The sequence below is a fragment of the Lonchura striata genome, chromosome 3 (genome assembly GCF_050655825.1).
Source record: "Lonchura striata isolate lonStrDom1 chromosome 3, ASM5065582v1, whole genome shotgun sequence".
Classification (NCBI taxonomy): Eukaryota; Metazoa; Chordata; class Aves; order Passeriformes; family Estrildidae; genus Lonchura; species Lonchura striata.
In genome coordinates, this window is record NC_140705.1 from 35,439,668 (window position 1) to 35,453,503 (window position 13,836).

General features: G+C 40.7%; 1 protein-coding gene across 3 annotated transcripts in view; it reads left to right on the forward strand.

Annotated features, from left to right (window-relative positions):
• The first annotated feature begins 7,060 nt into the window (after positions 1 to 7,060).
• ZNF292 (zinc finger protein 292) overlaps positions 7,061 to 13,836 on the forward strand; it is a 49,234-nt gene continuing 42,458 nt past the window's right edge. For all 3 annotated transcript variants that reach the window (XM_085574820.1, XM_021545826.4, XM_085574821.1), the window contains exon 1: positions 7,061 to 7,238. Coding sequence is in view for 1 of the 3 variants with exons in the window: in XM_021545826.4 (XP_021401501.2) it covers positions 7,077 to 7,238 (162 nt within the window). In the remaining 2 variants the exon portion in view is untranslated. The remainder of the gene's footprint in view (positions 7,239 to 13,836) is intronic.

A 13,836-nucleotide genomic window follows, 5' to 3' on the forward strand; every position in this document is an offset into this window, starting at 1 on the left:
ACTGCAAGTCCACATCACATTGATTTGCTGTTTCTGTAAGCACGGGCTTGAGCGGCAACAGGATCAGACCCACGTTTTTCCTTGCACAATGGTGCCTAAGTAATGGCATGCAAGTCTCAGATCTTTTAATGTAACATAATTTAATGCAGGTTTTGTATTTGAATAGTATGCATAAATCTCTGCAAAAGAATTGCTATCTCACCATAAGAAAGGAGTTACTAAACTGTGTGCACTAGACAAAGGAAATATTTTCCAAGAGGTTTGCCTGAGGGAGGATTTAACAGAGGAAGTTAATGCATTCCAGCAAGAATCTCCATCACTATACCAGTGGATTAATTGTAAGTAAATCTAAGGCTCTGAGTGAGGAAAATTTGTAGCATAAGGAACGTGGATGAAAAACGTGGGATGGGTGTTGAAGATAAATACATAGTTTGAAACAAATTCTTAGCTGGCTACATTTTTTTAGCATTTTTTTATTTCCATGACTAACTCTCGGTACTAAGAATGAAGTTTTGATTTAATTCCAAGAAATCATTTTTTAATCAAGAATTCATTAAATTTCAATCTTTTCATTTTCACTGCAGTGGTTTCTTTTTCTGTGCAATGATTTTATCATCTGATTGCAACCAATATTGCTGTAACAGGCAGTATATGTAGTTCATCATAAGTCAGAGAATGGTAAGAGATCACTGAACATTTATACTACCTCTCCTTAAAGTCCACCCCTGTACCTCATCCTTCTTCCATTTGCAGGTTGCACCATTTTTTCCTTCTATTGACACAGGGATCTATGTTACCACAGGTTTTCAATATTAATTTGCTGAAAAATGCAATAATTTTTTTTTTAAATAAATATGTTGCTGTAAAACATGTTCTTGGGAAGCAGTTTTATGCTTTATCATAGCAAAGAGCTGGGTGTCACTAGTAATTAACTGGTTACTACACTAAGTAATTAACTGGTTATAAAACAGCTAAATAATGAAGAATCAGGAATCATGCAGAATGCAGATCAACATGAAAAACAAAATGTTCTTTTTAACTGGCCTTATGCCTATAAGTAAATTCTTCCTTTACCTATTAGTAGGATAATCAGCTTTATTTTAAATATATTCTCTCCTCTTCCTCCCCAACTTGTTTTACAAGAACTGTCCTATCCTAGTGCCCAATCCCTTTCTTCCATACTCATGAAAAAGATTCAGTTCTTAGACACAAAATTAAAGCAACCACCCAAAAAAAAAAAAAAAAAAAAAAAAGAAAGAAAGAAAAAAAGGAAAGTGTTTATGGTGTTTCTGTGGAATCCTCCTAACTGAAAAGCCAAATCTTACCAAATGGGAAAGAGAATGAAAAAATACAATGATGGGAAAACAATTGATCTCCAGGACACCCTTTCTTTCTCTTAATATTTTTTTAAGATATAGCTAGAACTCTGCTAGATTCTTTTAATGAGAACTAAGCTATTGAGGATTTAGCCAGTCTGCACTGGGAAGCGAACAAAGGAAAATGATAAACAGAAAACACAATTGGAAAGGTAGAAAGGCACCATTAATTACAGGTATTAGCACTGTGGTTTGTATTAAATTATGTAAATGAGAACATATCCACTCCCTTGCTTTTAAGATAGCTCTGAAAATATTTTGTAATATTTCCTTCTGAAAAAACAGCTCAAGCCATAACCCAGGCTGTATTTTCAAAAGTGCTATTCTTCATCCTTAATTTGCTCCTTTCTGCAACCTGAAAATGGATATTGCAAAAACTTTTTCCATTTCTTCCCCCAGTGTATGCAAAGACAACCTAAGACCAGGCTCTGCTCAGTTGGTTTTATTCTTGCTGTTAGACACATAGGTTATGTTGATTACTGAGTAATATATAGACCTATATTAGTGATTTTGAATATAGGTGAATGTGGGCCCAGCCTTGACAGAAGGCAGCAGCATCATTAAGGAAGATGTGACTACACAAGATTCATTTTCTTGCCTCTTTTGGAGTTTATGTTTTATTTGCAATTAATTTTCATAATAAAATCCCTTTGCTCAAATCTACCATTCTATCATTCTCAAGAAGTTTCTTTTGTAACCTTGTGAAGAAATACTTACATGCCTCAGAAATATAACTATTTATTGTATAATATGATAGCTATGTCTTTTTCAACATATTCAATAATCAGTTAACCCATTTTTCTTCACACACTACCATCCTTCAGGTTGAAAACGTTTTGCCCTAACTAATGCTTACTTTTACTGTTTCCAGATTGAAATTACACTTCTTTTCACCTTTTGTTTCTTTAGGCTAAATGAACCATTTTTATTCTCTTCTCATGAAACAGATTCTCCATTTTACTGATCTTTTTTTGAGTCTTTCCCTGTACCTCCTGTGGTGCGATCTCATCTTTTCTGAATAATAGTGCCCAGAATTGCATAAATCATTTCAGATGAGGTGAGACCAATGTTTTTATCTGCAGTATCTAATGGAAATAGCTGACCTGGCATGCCATGTGATTTTAGTAACTTTTTTGCAGCTGCGTATATCTATGAGTTGGTCATCCTCAGCTAATGCAACGAGCACTTCCTACCCACTGTTACTTCCAGATAATGAGGTTCTTCCCCAGCAGAAAGTATTGCTATCAGTTTCCTTGCATGTTGTGTTATTAAAATTAATCCATTCTGTTACTAAGGTTCTGAAGGTCATCTAGCCTTGATCCTTCTCATATTGAAATTGTCTCACTATTTTATATCATCAGCACATTTCATTATTATAGCTCATTTTTTCCCCCTACACCATTAATGAAGATTTCTGGATGAATAAAGATCTTCTGATGTTTCAGATGGCTATGTGATAGGTTTTTTTCTTTAATCTTGGATGTAGAAACATTAGTTTTCATATCTTCTTTCTCATTAGCCCCTGCTTTAATTTCCTTTGTAAAGGAAGCTGAGCTTCTCAAAATTCTCACTTTATTCTCACCCTTAATATTTTTCAAGTAATCATATTGTTCCATTCCTTTCAAGCTTTTGATTGTTCCCAATAACCCTTTTGAAGCGGCTATTTATCAAGCTGGGACTATCACTCTTGTTTGAGATTTAAATTACAGATAGGCTTTTTCCAGCTGCCAAACTTTTTCCACAAGCAAGTCCTCAACCACTTAGATGCATTTATCATCACCAGCTCATTCCCTTAATTTCTTGAAGTGTGACCTTTAAAAATTAAGAACCTTATTTATCAACCTACTTTTGTTCCAAGTAGTATTTTTCCTAATTGTTCTTCCAAAAACTGTTTCTCTCCAAACTTGAAGCCAAGCATCTCCTGCACATCTTCATGCTCTCTAACAGAAGTTCTTTGACACATTTTCCAATACCAGCTCAAACAAGTTCTACTTTATTTGTCCTGTCGCTGTTTGTTTCTTAAATATCTATCACACTGCAAATTCTAATCCTCCAGTAATCCCCTCAGCTTCCCAAACACCATGAGTGTTTTAATTGTTGTGTGATCCCATACTAATCTTTATTCTGTCATATCTTCTGTTATCCCTAAAAGATCTAGTTTTGTTGCCAGGGCTCCAGTGATATACAAATATCACAGCTGTTTCTTGCTAACATGACATTCTCCCTGGAAAAGTTAGTTCTCCTCCCAGCTCCTGGCTACGTACAGTCTAAGCTAAACTGTCATCACTATTCCAACCCCCTCTCTTTGCTGCCACCATTCTAACCATTGATACTTTTTGCATTACTTGCTTCATTTCCCTCTTCCACTACCTAAAATCAAATGGTGGGAGACTAATTTTATTCTATATTTAAAGCTATTTCAAACAACTGATAGGTAAATAATCCACATACAGCAGAGTTTAGGTCATGAAGACTCCTTTATCTCTTACACATTTCTAGCCAGGCCCAGCATCCCAAAACATAATGAGTACGTGATGTGCCTCCTCTAAATGACAGCTTTGAGACATGAGATTCGAAGTATGGAGCTAGGAAAACACCACACTGTGGAAATACTGAATCAGTCAAGGAAGCAGCAAGAATAAGAGAACAGGGAAGAGTGTAATTGAAAAGAAATTTCTGATCGTGAGGAATACTTACTGCTATAAACCCTTATCTTAAATCTTTGTTTCTAGCACTCAAGTCAAGGACTTTCAGGTCTTCTTGACAAAAAATTCTGTCTTTGAACTGGTGTAAAAGTCCTTTTCCTTTCCAGTCTTCCATCCTTTTTTTGCTCTTTCTCACCATCTTCACAGTCTTTGGTCTTGGACTGTTTAGGTTGTTTTAATCTTCCTCATCTGCTTCTCTCTTCTCTGTATTTTCTGTTTTAAAAGCAAGTGGACGACTTGACTATATTTAGAATTATAGTCAATGATTCTTCTTCTGCAATGTCAGCCTCTTCTCTCTTATATTCACATTCTTCCACTGTCACATGACCTGCCCCACATGTCCATGGAGAAAACAGGTATCTGAAAAGAGCTTCTCTCCACAATCACTTTCTCCTGTCAACATTAAGCAACAGCTCTTCTCTTCCATGAGCTCTATCCACCACAGTGTAGCTTCTGTCAGGAGTCAAATACAGGATGAACAGCAAGGCCTCGTAGCTGCTCTTTATTCTTTTCCTATTTCTCAGGACATTGCCATGCTTGAATCAGTTGCTGTCATCATATTCTCACTGTTGTCAAGAAAGAAAAATAACTCCTTTGTTATTCACCACTGGTTGTGGTCATTCCTTCTACTAAATAATTATTTTCTGAGTCTCTTAGACATAAGATTTGCAATTCACTGCCTGTGAGTAATGATTAAAGACAGAAGTCTTCCCTTGCCCCTGGAGGCTTAAGTGCAAGTCCTCTTCAGGGCAGCACAACTGAAGGACAGGCTACTTCCCACTTGACCCTGAGGAGAACAAAACAAACATTCTAGCCTCTCCAAGTGCTAACCCTTGGCATGATTGAGAAATCCATTCTCCCTTTTTCCTTCCTTCCTTCCTGTCCTGGGCTCAATTCAGAACACCCCCTGGTCAAGGCAGAAACAATACAGCAAGCTAAAGCAAGGACAGACTATCAGTTGGGATATTGTGGTTCACCCTTAAGTGAAAATAATTGCAAACAGCACAGTATAGGACAGGGTTATCCAGAGGAGAAGATATTTTAGATCCTGCAGATATATTAAGTGATTGAGGAAGAATAAATAGGTCTTCATGACATTGTTTCTAGCATTTGCATGACTGAGTAGTGCTGGTGTTATAGGTGGTTTGGTAGCAAGGGACACAAACAAACACATACAAACCAGATTTACCTGGTACTACATTAACCTTAAATGGAAAAGCTGAAAGTCTTCTCTTCTTCTGCTTGTAACAGAATAGATTTCCTGTGCAATAAAATTCAAGAAACTTAAAATGTTTAAGGCTTACAAGTTGCAAATAAAATGTCTACTGGATGCTTGTATAGAAAACAAGAAACATATCACTTTGGGTTCACTGCTATGACCCAAATGTGGTCATTTTTGGACCAGATTCCCAGATCTGTCTCCAAAATGTTGCATTCAGTGCTATCATTATGAATGTCTACACTTGCAGACTAACATTGCCTCAGTTCTGGAAAAACTTCTTTTCTTCCCAGCTCTGATTAAGTATTCATTTCACCATACGCCTCAGCTTTCAACTGCATGCAAGAGGTAGGTAGTGGCATTTGTCTTTTGGGGCCAAAAAAAAAAAGAGAACATCAAATCAATCCCATGGTCGTACAAGATAAGGCAGTGAGTATGGGATATTGAGTTGCACCTGGGTCAGTGCAAGACTGAAAGGCATATTTAGGGGTCTGTTGGTAGTCCCTTCTAGTCAAAAGACCGTTACACCAAATTCAAGTTTGTGTCTTTACACACATTAGTGTTCCTCATTTTTCAGATGATGTGAAATGCCCAGCTTAAGACAGTGCTGGCTAGCTATGAGAAATTTTTCAGCTCAGTTCAGGTAGGGCTCTCACTGCTGTAACACATATCCTCCTGAATTCCTCAATGAGGAGGACTCTTCCTCAATGGCAATGTGACGCGTGTGAGGCCATCAACACACGTCAACCTGTGCAACCTAGAAGACTGCAAAACATATATCCATGCCAATTCAGTGTCCATCAGATCCATGTTTTCCTTCTTACCAGAATCAATACCTCAGGCCCATCTCCAGTACTTCCCACACTTTTGACAGACGAAGGAGTCTCCTCAGCTAATTTAGTAGATGCAGGAAAGGACAACGTCCATCACTGGAGCTTTGCACTAATGTGAGCAAATCACCAGTGTGTGAGAGGATGTTTGGCCCAGCATGCAAGGCCCGCAAAGCCTTCCAGAACCTCCAGATCTCCCCTGCTTCATTTGAACAGCCAAACCGCACTTCCCATTTCCAATCATGAAAGCAGGATGGCGGCCTAGGTGTGAAGACAACTCAGTGGCACCCTTGAGGCTAAAACACTTTTGGCAGAGAAAGAAAGGTGAGGTAATCAACAAGCCACAAAGAGTCAGAGGTGTCGGCCATGGCCCGCCCAGCAGTGGTTGGTGCCACATGGTGCTCTCAGGTGGGAGGAAGCTTTGGATGTGACCCTTAGTGCCATGGTCTAGTTAACGTCATGGTGTTCAGCCATAGGTTGGATTCAATGATCTGAGAGGTCTTTTCCAACCTAATTGATCCAGGATTCTGAACTCGAGGGCCAGCGGCAAAACCTGACCGATGCAGCCCTCCTCACCGCCCCCGAGCCCGCCGCCATTTGCCGCCGCTTTGCCGCCAAAACGCGTCGCCGCGCGGGCGGGGGAGGGCCCATCACGTGGCCGCGCGGGGGCGCGCCCCGGCGCGCGTGGCGTCGCATCACGTGAGGCGGGAGGCCCCGCCCCCTCCCGGCCCCAGTCCTTTGCGCCGCGGGGGGACGGCGGGCGGTGCGCGCGCGCGCGCGCCGCGCGCTCCCGCGCGTCTCCATCTCCTCCGCACGTGACCCCCCGTCCCTGGAACGTGGCATTGTGTAATCACGTGACCCGGGAGCGGAGCGGGGGGGCCGGGGAGGCAGGGAGGGAGGACAGGGGGGCGGGGGGGCTGCGTACGCGACGGAGCGGGGTGCGAAGATGGCGGACGAGGAGGCCGAGCGGGAGAGCGGCGGCCCGGGCGGCGACCTCCTGGAGCTGCGGCGCCTGAGGGAGCGCCTGCTGGAGCTGGAGACGGGGCTGCGGGAGAGCCGCGAGCCGGCCGTGCAGGCGGCCACCGAGTACTGCAAGCAGCTCTGCCAGGTCAGGCCGCCTCTTCCCTTTTCCCTTCCTCCGTGCCCTGCCCCCGCCCGCTCCCTCCCCTCCCCGGCAGGGTGTGTGTCTGTGTGTGTGTGTGAGCTTGGCCAGGCCGGAGCGCGGCGCCGGGCGGGACCAGCGCCGCCCCCGCCGCGGGGAGCCCGCAGCCGGCGGCCCGGTGCTGCGGCTGGGGGCAGCGGGGGCTCGGTGCTCGGTGCTCGGGGCCCGGCCGGGCGGTCGACGCCGCCGCCGCCGCTCTGTGTGCTGAGGCGGAGTGGCCCCGCGCCCGCTGCCGCTCCGGCCCGGCCCGTAATCCCCATCCCCCGCTTCGCCTCCCCCCGCCCCGGTTCTCGCGGTCTCCAGGCCCCTTTGTTGTGCTCTGCGGCTCGGCTTATCGAAGGGCCCTTTGTTCCTGGCGGTGGCGGACCGGGGGCCCCCCCATCCCCGTCGCTCCGACACCCCTCCTCCCCTGGGGGCGAAGGGTGGGAGGCGGCGGTCCGGGAGGTGGGGGCTCCGACGCTGCCCCGAGGGGCCGGGCAGGAGCTGGGAGTCCGTCCCGGATCCTTCGGCACGGGGCTCCATGCCCTCTTCCCCCTGCTCCCTTCCCTGTCTCGTACACTGGAGAGATAGTGGAGTTTCTGCCATGCTGGGAAGGTGGAGGTGGTGGTGAACTATATAGAGTCGCCGGTGGTGGTGGCAGGTCTGTGGTGTTGCTCCCCGTTTTCTTGCTCTATCCAGGGAGCACAATCCCACCTCGGGGGAGGGCTCTCGAGCCGGCACTGTTTGAAGCACCATTGTGTGTAATTATTCAGCCGTCGGGAAAAGGCCCGCTTCCCGGAGCTTGGGCTGCTCCTAAAGCAGGGTCTGTTTGCAGGTGTTACTTCTGAGCTGGTGAATCTTCTGAGTATTCGTTCCTAAACAAACTTTGTGGCACTAGCTCCACAGACTGCTAAAAAAGCAGACCATTTTAGTCATATCTGTGTCTATACATGGCCTTGATTTGTCTTAGATATCCTTTCTTGGACAGCATTAGGTGCATCTCAATGTATAAAACAAGTTCTCAAATTTTAGGCCACATGTTCTAAGCCACTACTTTTGTAGCTTTACTTTGTTTAACAGTCTAGGTGATACAAGCGTTTGCGTCTGTTTACACATTACCCATTCATGGACAGTCAGGCAAATTGTTAAGAGGTGTAATAAGAATGAATTCACATGGTTAGTTTGAAATAGTTTTATTTATGTGTTTATTTATAGTGTGTTGTTGATGATTTTGTATTTGGTTTCTTAAGGAGTTGATTCTTGATGGCCATTGTAGCATGCTAATTTCACATCTGTCACTTCTGGAATAAACTGGGCTCTACTTCTTACTAATCTTAGGAAGATTTGCTACTAAATATTTTAAGCATAGTTTTATTTTATTTTGTATATACAGAATTCATATGTCAGATTCCTTTTTCTCTGGTCAAAATTTATCATACTGTGCCTGGTTAGAATGTCCATGTCAATGCCCAGAAACATTGGTTTAAGCACAGAAAGATTGGTTTATGTCGGTTCAGATCAGTGTGTTGTTAGTCTGTTTTATCTTTGTGCCTACTTTCTTAACTTCTTACACTGAGAGGTGGAAATCTGCTTTTCCTGGCTCCAGCTCGACTTGTGAATGAGCTGTTCATTGAACTGAAGTAGTGTTGGGTAGGTGGGAATGAAGACACCATCCTTGGCATGTACGGAGTAGATTACTGATGTCTAAAGCAGATTTATCACTGAAATTGTGGTTATGTGTTCTTAGTGAGTGGCTTCATGAGTTGATTGACTGATTTAAAGTTTAACTAGTAGGAATATTCTTACTGCTTTAATGACTGTTACAAAAGTCCGTTGTAAGGCCAGGATTACTAGTTTTTTTAACCATGCCCTTTTTTAAAACAAGTTTCACTGAGCAAATCGGTTGTGTAGAAACTGACTTAGAAATCATGCTGTTTTGAAATGAGTTACTGTTCCTTCCATACCAAGATTTATAGTACGGCCGTATCTGTTTTTGCATGCTGATGTGTAACACTGAGGGTTGAGACATGCCATTCAGTGCTGAAAGATTCTGCTTTTCAAATTTGAACAGACGTCTAAACTGATGCCTAACATATTAAAAAGTGTTGTTAGACAAGTATTTTTGTACTGGTTCAGCAGACATTTTTTAAAATCTGTTTACCTGTGCTTGTGGTGCCATAATACTTATCCAGCCTCTGCTCCAGTTTTAATCCTTTATTTGGGCTAACACAAAATAGTATTCATGATTCAGAGAGTAGGCTTAGCTACTTAGTTTGCACTGCATGACACAGGTTGTAAAAAAACCGTGTAATATAAAAGCCATCTCAGAAATCTCTTTCAAATAACAGTTTAAAGGTATTGGCCATGCTTTCTAGAATGAAGTCTTTGAAAATATATGCATGAAAGAAGGATTTGCACAAGTACATGAAACTGAGAGTTGTTATTTATTATATATATAAATTGAATATATATCACTTATTTATATCTTGGGTCTAGAAGCTCAGTAATGAAGTAATATCTTAGTATTTCTCTCGGTATGATTTCACCTGATTTTTTTTCCTTCATGCTTAGTTTCTACTCATGTAATAATTGCACAGATCTTGGAAGGTCTGGTGTCCTTGTTTTGTTTTGCCAGGTAGTCACTCTGGAGCCCAGCAGCCACCTAGCTTGCTGCCATCAATTAACTTATTTTCTTAATGAAGTAGGTAACAGTATTCAAGAAATAAGCTTATTTTCAAACTGATGGAAGCTAAAGAATGTGCAGTAAAGCATGGAAAGATCCTTAGGTTCAAAGGCAAATAAAGGATTTAAGTATTCTGTTCTTATTAAATGAAGTGGGAGCTGTACAGCCAAGTTCTTTATCTGGTTTTGAAATACCTCAGTTTGAAATATTTTATTGTTTATAACCCAACAGTGTAGAACAACTATTAAAAACAGAAAAACAAGACCCTTGTACCTTGACAGAAGATGTTATAGACCTGTTTTCTTCTCTTATAAGAATGAAGTTATGATGCATTTTATATGCAGCATTTCATTAGCTATAATATGTTTGTGTGTTGCTGCTGATTGCTCTGTGAAACAGTGCAATTATTCTTAAATTTTGAGGGGATTATAGACTGGGCCTTAATCCTGTACCAGATCTGTGTGATTGCAGTTCTGTTCTCCACTGTCAGCCTGCAGTAGAGAGCATTATTTTTATTGTTATCAAGTGGAATTCACGTCCATGTGGGTAAATGTAAAATGGTTTTTAAATTGTGATTTGTGCTATTTTGTTGCAATTCAGTAATGAGCAAATCCTTGACAAACGGTTATGTTTTCACAAACTGTAAGAGTGCAGACTGTGGCAGACAAAACAAGTATCTTCAACTGTAGTGACTAAAAATTGCAAGTGTAAATTTTGCAAGAATTCAGAATGATCTGAAGAAGATTGATGTTCTTGTCACCATGTGGTGGCTGATTAGATTATTTTCAGACTTGGCTCTTAAAGGTGACCAGTTGTTTATATTCAGTTGGAGAAGACCAAAATGTATGTTCAGGTTTTTGTGTTTGGGAATATGAATGTGCTGCTGGTGGGTATATCGGAGCTCCTCAGTAGGGGCTGTGTCCCCTTCTAGTTGTCATTATGCAGTGTACCCCATTTTTTAAAATTTGTTTTGTATAACAGATTGCAGACTGGTAACAAATTTTCTGTTGTCACTAGGTGGTTATGAAATCTTTGTGCTCCTTCTACCTCTTCTGACTGTTTTTCTGTAGTTGACATGTTTTGAGCCTTCCCTCCTTTGTTATTTTGACACTTCCTGTCTTTCCCAAATCTGCTTCTAGGGGTTGTTTTTTTTCTCTCCTGCTGTACTGTGTGGTACAAATTCTCCAAAAGTGTAAAGCAGTTAGGTTTGTTCTACTAATGTACAAGTTGTGAGCATAAAGTGGCCTGTATTATAAGCATAAAATACTATTTAGATGGTTGTGTGGCCTTTCCTCAATGACTTTGTGTGCACTTTGTGTTCATTTTTTGGTTGTCTTGTCATGTCCACCCATTATGAGAAAGATTATGTGTTAAAACTGTGCTTAGCTGTTAGTATACAAATTAATATCCTTCTAGTGTTGGCAGTTTACCCAGTAGTAACCCAGACTCTTCTTAACACTAGTAGCAGAACAGGTGAAATAATGATAGAAAAATGGAGGTGGGGGGAGGGAATGAAAATTTTTGGGCATTTCAAAAGGTGCAACAGAAGTTATTATAAAGAAAAATTGGTTTGAACTGCTCTGACTGTACAGCTTTTTCCTGCTTTTTTAAGCTGTTTTTTACTATGTGTTGAGGTTCTAGTGAAGTATTAGGACCTTATAGTCTTACCCTGTTTTTTTGGGATGTGCTACCATGCTAGAGTAGATCTTGGTAATATTCAGGGATATATAATCTAAGATGTCCCTCCTAAAAGCAGACCTGCATGTCTCTACATAAAAATATTATTATTATTATTACATATCTGTAATCACTGTATAGTACAAGTTTTTGTTAATTATTTGTTTCTGTTGGAGGTTAGTCTCATATTTTCTCTTACAGATTCTCCCATTAGTCTTACTTTAATTGGCATTCAGTTTTTATACCTCACAGATTTGACAACTTTCTGGTGCTGTCACCCTCTTCAGCTGTCATTGCCTTCCTCACTTTTAATCTCTGTATTCTCAACTTCCTCTACAGACCCAAGATGACAGAAATAATTTTCAGTTCTATACATAAAATTTTAAAGTATTTCTTAAACTTTTTACTTACCTGTTTTAGATTTATCCAAACCCAGAGTCTGTCTTAATCTAATGACAAGGAAGTGTTTCAGTAGGCTGCTTTATTTTTTCCTGCAGGAGTTAGAGTATGATCCCTTACCAGGAGTAATTCTGTGTCTAAAGACTTCAACACCTATGAAGGATGTTTTTTTTTGCTATTTCATTGAATACCTGCAGTTGTGATGCGACCATAAGATTAGCATTCACTGATGGTGAGAAACACCACCAGCAAAATGTCAGGTGCTTTTTTAAAAGTAAGAAGACATTTCCTGTTTTCTTAATATCACATTTGACTTCTTACTCCAGACAACTTTCATCAAACTCTTCATTGAGTGAATAGGTGGATGTTCATCTTAAATTTTTCTTTTAGCTCAACAGCTAACAGTGATGTTTACGTAATACAAGCACAAACTGGTGGAATGTAATTGTTGGTAAGTTGATATTTTTTGAGCTTTCAGTTCAATTATGCCCTGTCTAATCAAGTCTGTCTCTCTTCTTTTGGGTATGCATGGATTCCATTGCTTCTACTTCTTTGAGTAAAAAGTGTTTTCTGTTGAGTCTAGTGAACGATTTTTACACTGAGGCAGCACTTAAAAGTTTCTGTTACGATGTTTCTGGCTCTACGCTTTTGGCTCTACCATTCTGTGTTGCTTCTGGTCTCACAATCCCTATTTTTTTCTAAATACATTACCATGAGTGCAGGATTCCCATCATAATTTTAATATTTAATTTTACTTTCATACCTGTGATCTCCAGATGCTGTGCTATTCAGGGAGAGATGTACAGCTGCCAGAAATCGCAAAGAATCTGCTAAAATATAGTATACCATACAGATTCCCAAGTGCATAAAGAGAAACACCTGCTGTCAGGTGTCATGCAGACTTTCAGCTGCCTTTCAGCTGCCTCAGGCATTTTTGTGCTACTTCATCACTGTGAGACCTTCCATGTCAAACAGCCACATTATCTCTTTGGGGAGGTGGATAGAAGCAAAACCCTCTGGATTTTTTTTTTTTTTTTTTTTTTTTTTAGCTAAACTACATGAAGTTGAGGAAATGGTCTTGCTTTCAAATAAAGCAGTATGTGTACCTATCCGGTTAAAATGTGTGTCAAAAATATTTAGAAGAAAGCACTCTCTCTGTTTAGGGTAAATCTAATGAGTGAGCATAAATGTTCTAATCCTTGTCCTCAATAATGGCATCAAGCCCCAGCATCATACTAGATTGGAGAGCTGGTCTTTGTTAGAACTTTTGAGATCTGTACTATAAGGTTTTAATAATAAATTTTCCTGTATTGAAGTAAGCCAGGTAGACCATGATTCCAAAGCAGCAGTGATTATTGGTGGGCCATAGCTATGAATGCTTGTTTAATCTGTTTTCAAGATTATCCATCGAAAAAGATTTTATAAACTCTGCATAATACATTTCAGTTCAGTTTTCTCTGCCTTCAGTAATTTCTTCTGCCTGCCTTTGCAGAACAACTTAATGTCTTGTTGCAGGTTAAGACTTGTGATTAAGAATTGTGATTTATTGTATCCTATGTAGATAAGGAAAAGTAGCATATTATCTTTCTGTTGGAAGCACCTCTTAGATTTTCAATGCTATTTTCAGTTCTTTTCTACTTTTTACTTTTGAGAACAATTTTTGCAGTTCTTGATGTTAATTTTTTCCTATTTCTCCCATTCCTTTTTGCTTTGTTGCTATATCATTGGAATGTATGAGATTTTTTGGAGTTCTTAATTGCAGGGAAGGTAGCAACCTAATAAGAATTCAGTAAGAAGGTAACAGTC